We start from the raw sequence: 6,000 nt of genomic DNA on the forward strand, positions 1-6,000 counted from the left end.
GAGGAAGAAGCGGACCTTAAAACAGACTTTACAGGGCGCCTTGAAACCGACTATAAACAACGTCGGTATAATGAGTTGGTATCTGACAAGCTGAGATCGTTTAGAACGAAATATTGATCATAACTTGTCGTAAAATATATAAAATGCAGTGAATAACTGCAGATTTGATTTGTTTGCTGGGTCAACATCTGAGTAAAAATCATCTAAAAATCAAAAGCAGCAAAAACAGATTCATTTCTATTAAATTTAATCTAAAAAAAATACCTCTTGTCATGATCAGTTATTCCCCTGATAACTTTTATTATGGATGAATGAATGAATTCAGAGGGAGCAGGAGAGTCTCTCTGTCAGCAGGTAACACTTTTCATTCAGTCACGTGTGAGAGTGATCATCAGTGAGGTCGGGTTTGATCAACGTGACGTGATTTCTATTTATCCTGAAACTTTTAGCCTAATAAATCATTTTCATAGTTCATGAACAGACAGTATTTGGGCTTATTAAATAATTAATTCAGATCAGATTATCTGTGATCAAAAATGTAAATAATGAACAAATAATATAAAGACATAGTGCTGGTAAGAAATGTCCGTCTGGCTCTGCAGCAGGAACACAGACTGCAGCCTGTTCTTCATGTGCAGGTGTTTGTTAAACAGGTAACAGGTTACAGAGACGAAACACTGTTACTGTGTGTTTTATTTGAATTAATACAGAGCACATGTGTGCAGACACAAACAGCTGTTAAAGCAGACTGACAGCTGATCCAGCGGTGATCAGATGACGCGATAATCAAAAACGGACGTCGCAGCACGTGACGCTTCATCGGAAAGGACGTCTCATGTCTCTTAAAAAACATTCCCTCGTTTCCTCTCTCCTCTCTTGGTTTCCTCGCGTCTCTCCATGCATCTCTGGTGGGAGGGACTAAGACGCAAGTGAACGACGCAAGTGAAGGGAACATGGATGCAATTTAAGAGACTTGGGAAGCAGCCGAGGTATATAAACAGTGCATTGAAAAAATTACTCTGTCCCCACCACAAGATGGAGACATAGTATTAATTTTAACTGTGACGTAGCACTAAAATAACGTGATGATGATTCGTGCCTGCAGTGGAAAAGCATGACCTTTGGATAATGATCATAAGACATAACACAAGAGTAAACAAATATCGTATATATATCTTTCTTTTTCTATCCATACTCAAAGGGATCTTTCATTTATTTAATATTTATTATTGTTACTGTTTAAGCTATTTTGTAAATCTAGTATTCACAATTTGACTATCTGACTCACACCCTACTCTATATTTAATTTTGCTTGTGACAAATGGTGCAAACTGGTATTGTGCTTCACTGACACTTAACTTGGGATGTATAAAGTATTGACCCTATATGTATCTTTATTAATTAAAAAAATAAATAAAGAAAGAATAAATGCATAGATATTTAACTTTCCAATGCATTGGTTGTACTACTTCTCTCGATGGGTTAGGGTTTTTTTCATGTAATTACCCTGAGTGGTCAGAGGTCAGCCACAAAACAGCTTACTGAAGAGCTGACATGTGCAGGGACGTTTTGTTTAGGCCAATATTTATCATTATATTGCTAGAGGCTGAGTGGTCTATTTATTAAACCTCTTTATTAAATGAGTAAATGCAGTAGGGTAACAGCACAGGGAGAACTATGTATGTTTAGAGGTCCTTCCTAGATACATATCTGCAGCATTTCAGCATTATTTCTTAACAAGCTAAATAGAAGGAAAAAGAATGTGAAGCACCACTTTACATTCATGTCCTGAACCCTGTACAAACGAGGCCTCCTCCAGTTTTAGGAGTCCTCTGAGCCCAAAAGGTTGAGAACAGTTATTAAATAAGCCATGCTCTTTGCTGACTCATAAAGGCCTTTCTGTGTCCCAACCTTGAAAAGCAGACAGTGCAGCCTATTTTCGTATGGAGAGCATGAATCTATTTGTGCGCGGCTGCCGGGGTCAGACATGACAGAACACTTTGATTCAAATGTGCCACTCGAAGTCTCTCTGCAGCGGATGATATTTGAAATGAAACAGGGCTTTCACAATCAATCCTTTATTGGATTCATCAATCACACACCTCGCAGTGACAGATGGATATGTCTTTAAAGGCCCAGGACTTGATTACAGGAGGGTTACACATGACATGCTTGCTCTTATTTGTTTACATTGGGATTAGTCTGGTTAAAGACATGTTTCCAACCAAATCTTTTTTTTAATCTGACAGTGTTTGTCATGCACTGTTTTGTACGGACCTACGATGTGTTTACAAGGTGAATCTGGGGTAGAACTGGCCTAAAAATGCAAAAAGTACCAAAGCTCTCTGTCTAATATTATGTTGCCTCTGTGAAGCTGGGTCTGCTCAGGCTTTGTCACTCAATGCTGTGCATGATCTTCTTAAAACCAAACATCCAAAGCCCGCCTGCAGCAGCTCCCTCCGTTCCGCCTGAGTAGGTTTAGGTCAGGTGAAACAGACCGGCTTTGGAGTGATGTCACTGGCTGTCCTGGCTGAAGGCGACTCCCACCTGCTTCCTGATTTCATCCATGATCTCTGTCAGTAAGACGGAGTCAGCCAGAGGCATCCGTGGGCTCTCTTTAAGCCCTGCAGATGAAGAGGAGTTTAACAGGGAAATGAGGCTGATTGAAAGACGAGTCTGTTTATGACAACAGTTAAATTATGCACATATTCCCTGTGTCACAGCAGGGGTTTAAAGATTATGTAAATTAATATAGGAGGCAAAAACAATAGGAATATCGGACTGCATAATGCTAGAGGACATTTCAAGGACTAATAACCAATCTGAATGCGATCTGGTTTGAGTATTCATCTAAATTCAAACAAAAAGCCTCATGAAAGCCACATTTCACTGAATTGCATGGTCTTTCTTTCACCTTACCTTTGAAATGTTGGTTTCTGGCTGTTCAAACAATTTCATCTCTTTGAAGACAAATACACAACTTGCCTTTTATCATGACCTACCTTTAAGCAGGCACTGCCTCACTTCCTCTGCCTCGTAGCGAAGCCCGGTGCTGTTGGTGAAATTGATAGGGAGGCAGGGTTCAGGCAGAGGGTACTCCGTCTCCTTGCCGTTCACCACAAGTGTTGTCGGGCAGTGCATGGGGCCGACAACCTGGAGGGTAAAGAGGAAATAAACTGCCGGGTAAATCCAATCACTCAACTCATAAGTTATGAAAAGCAGAGAGTGTATGGATCTGTCTCTGAATACTTCAGTTTAATTAAATGTGAAAGTAATTAGCAGTCAGTTCAGTTTTTGCATGTCTCAATCATTTCTTAATTAAGCCAAATGTTCCTGTTACAAGACTAGCATAGCATACTCGAATGGAGCCCTTGGTGCCGCTGATGACGGCATCGTTTGAGAGTTTAGTAGAGATTGAGCAGGCGCAGAAGGCAATTCTGTTCCTGGAGAACTTCATCACCACAACCAGCGACTCGTCCACTCCTGCCAAACATTTAAAAAAGTCAATCATTGTTACAGTTAAATTAATTCCTACAATACTGCTCTGGATATCAGTTAAATTCCCCTTTCAGGCTTCATTCAGCTCAGTTCACTTCAGGTCATTTCAATGCATTTTTGATCAGCACACTTCAATTAGGTCAAATCAGTTCAATTTTGTTCAGCTTTCCTGGCATGACTTTTTGATTAAAAAGAGAGGAGGTCACAAAAATACACTATTAAATTGCCAAATATGCCATATAAAGGCAGGTTAAAGATAAGAAATGCTCATTACATGTACAGTGTGACGGTCTTACAGTGAAGGATATCTTGCTGTGAGACATGCAGTTACATATTCCCCTGCCACTTTTACTGCATTACTGTATTCTCGGGGGAGGATTTGGATTAGTCTGACATTTTAAAGATAAGTCTGGGATTTTCTGTGTGAAGAATTCTTCCCTAAGGTGTTTGCTTTTTGGACAGCTCATAAAAAAGAGATTTTCTGTGTCCCACTGAGCATTTTTATTTTCTCCTGTTTAGTTTACAAAGAGCAGTTTCAATAGCCAGCTTGAGATCACTGATTCATGCTGTGTGGTTAATGATACTAATCTACATCTCACCTCTGCTGCATGACCCGCGTGCTGAATCATACCTGAGTCAAGCAGAACCCCTGTGGCCTGGATGGACTCTGGCCTCTCCCCGTTGAACACCATCAGCACAAACTGCAGACAGTACACGCCGATATCAAGCAGCCCGCCACCACCCAGCTCCTTCTTTACTGAGCGGGGGATGTGGAGCTGAGGGGAGCCGAAGTAGGCCTTTACCAGCTTCACCTCCCCTACCGCCTCCTCCGCCAGCAGTCTGCACACCTCACCGTGCAGGGGGAAACAGCGGGACCAGATGGCCTGAGACGAACAGAGTAGACAGTTTGCACCACTGCAACAGTGAACAGTTCATACTGGAGTTTCACCTGAGCAGCAGTTTATCACCACAGCTCTCAACTTCCTCCACCTCCAATAAGTGCGGCGGCAGATCAAACATGCTTCTGAGAAAATGTTAAAGCTAACAGGCAGCTAGCTAGTTAGCTAAAATGGAAATGGGGAAACAGCTAGCCGTTATGTCTTTAGGTAACAAAGTCGATCAACGCACAACACTTAAAAACAACTAATTAACATTGTTACATCTTGTGTGTCATATCCAAGGTCGAAAAATGACAAGTTTTGGTTTCACAGAGGCCTATACTCTGGTCTCTTTCTTGGCTGGCAGCTGTAACTTATAGGTTGTCATGACTGATACAAATAACTTGAGAAACAATCTACAGACTGTGAAAATATTTAAGGTGTTGGTGAGCTGATTTTCTAACCAAAGCAAGGTTTACTCCTAATTGCAGTATTTATGCTCAGCTAAGCTAACTGGCTAATAGCTGTGGCTTCATATTTACCACATAGCAGTGAATATGGTATTTATAGTAATAGTATAGTAGTCGGAAAGTAGTAGGAAATCAATAATGCAAAGGGTATTTTTAGGTATCATTTTAGGTACATTTTATTACCTTTTTATCTCCAACACACCTTCTTTGTGTTCTGTTAGCAACATCCTTTACCTGCAATGACCCCAACTGCCAGCAAGTGACCCCAATGCAAATGTCTACATGAATGTATCTCTGCAAAATTACCTCCATCAGGAAAACATTGTTTTTCTTGGCTGAGGCGACGAGGTCCTTCACCTGGCTTGAGTTCATGGCGAAAGGTTTCTCACACAACACGTTCTTTCCAGCCTTGAGGAACAGCAGACCAACTCGCCAGTGCTCGGTGTGAAGCACTCCCACGTACACGACGTCTGTGAGGAAACACATGTTCCAGACTCACCCTCAAACACTGACACCAACACACCATTATGGCTGCCCATAGCTCTCAACTCACCAATATCTGGGTCGTTTGCCAGTTCCTCATAGCTGCCATACGCTTTAGGAATATCGTGCTTCTTGGCAAACTCTTTGGAACGCTCCAAGCTCCTCGATGCAATGACTGCTATCTGTACGAAAGAGAAAAACACACACACACACATGTATCTCAGTGTTTCTCTGTCTGCAGCTCTGTTCAGTGCAAGGAGGACATCCTGTGTGACAATAAAGATGCAGTGAGCTTGTTTAGATAGAGTACCTGGTGATCTCCAGGAGGCAGACTCTTCAGGGCCACGCTGAAGTCGTGGCTGATCTTCCCTGCGCCGCAGAGTCCCCATCGGGTTGCCATGTTGAATTGGATGGTAAGTGACAAATGAGCAGGGTGGTGCTTTAGTAAAGATGCGAGCTGCTGGCAAGGTATGACCTTGGGAAAGGTTGCACGTTCACGGGAAGAAATGCACTAAACTGCTCCGCCTCAGAGCCAGCAGCACTTCAGCAAGAAGGCTCCTGCATTTATATGCTGCGGAGGCAGGATGTGTCACCTTCCTTCTGCTGTAACCCTGAGGTACAGGGTGCAACACACACAAATAAACACACACACGCTAGCACTGTTGTGCTGT

General features: G+C 42.1%; 1 protein-coding gene across 1 annotated transcript; it reads right to left on the bottom strand.

The window, feature by feature from the left end:
- Window positions 1–2,514: 2,514 nt before the first annotated feature.
- On the bottom strand, window positions 2,515–5,729 carry LOC138590412 (trans-1,2-dihydrobenzene-1,2-diol dehydrogenase-like). The gene is made up of 7 exons (XM_069661052.1): window positions 5,640–5,729; window positions 5,400–5,511; window positions 5,153–5,316; window positions 4,130–4,382; window positions 3,359–3,483; window positions 3,003–3,153; window positions 2,515–2,624 (listed from the first exon to the last, which is right to left on the bottom strand). The coding sequence occupies exons 1-7, from the start codon at window positions 5,727–5,729 to the stop codon at window positions 2,515–2,517; spliced, it is 1,005 nt and encodes a 334-aa protein (XP_069517153.1).
- Between the last annotated feature and the right edge of the window lie 271 nt (window positions 5,730–6,000).

This window comes from Semicossyphus pulcher, unplaced genomic scaffold (genome assembly GCF_022749685.1).
Source record: "Semicossyphus pulcher isolate SPU_LCO1_2020_fin unplaced genomic scaffold, fSemPul1.0.p SCAF_1, whole genome shotgun sequence".
Classification (NCBI taxonomy): domain Eukaryota; kingdom Metazoa; phylum Chordata; class Actinopteri; order Labriformes; family Labridae; genus Semicossyphus; species Semicossyphus pulcher.

Excerpts from the sequence above, each read along its gene's own strand:
- LOC138590412 (XM_069661052.1), bottom strand. The coding sequence starts at position 5,729 with ATGGCAACCCGATGGGGACTCTGCGGCGCAGGGAAGATCAGCCACGAC. Across the intron at positions 5,512-5,639 it reads TGCCTCCTGGAGATCACCAG|ATAGCAGTCATTGCATCGAG; the intron begins GTACTCTATCTA and ends TCTTTCGTACAG. Across the intron at positions 3,484-4,129 it reads AGGGGTTCTGCTTGACTCAG|GAGTGGACGAGTCGCTGGTT; the intron begins GTATGATTCAGC and ends AATGTTTGGCAG.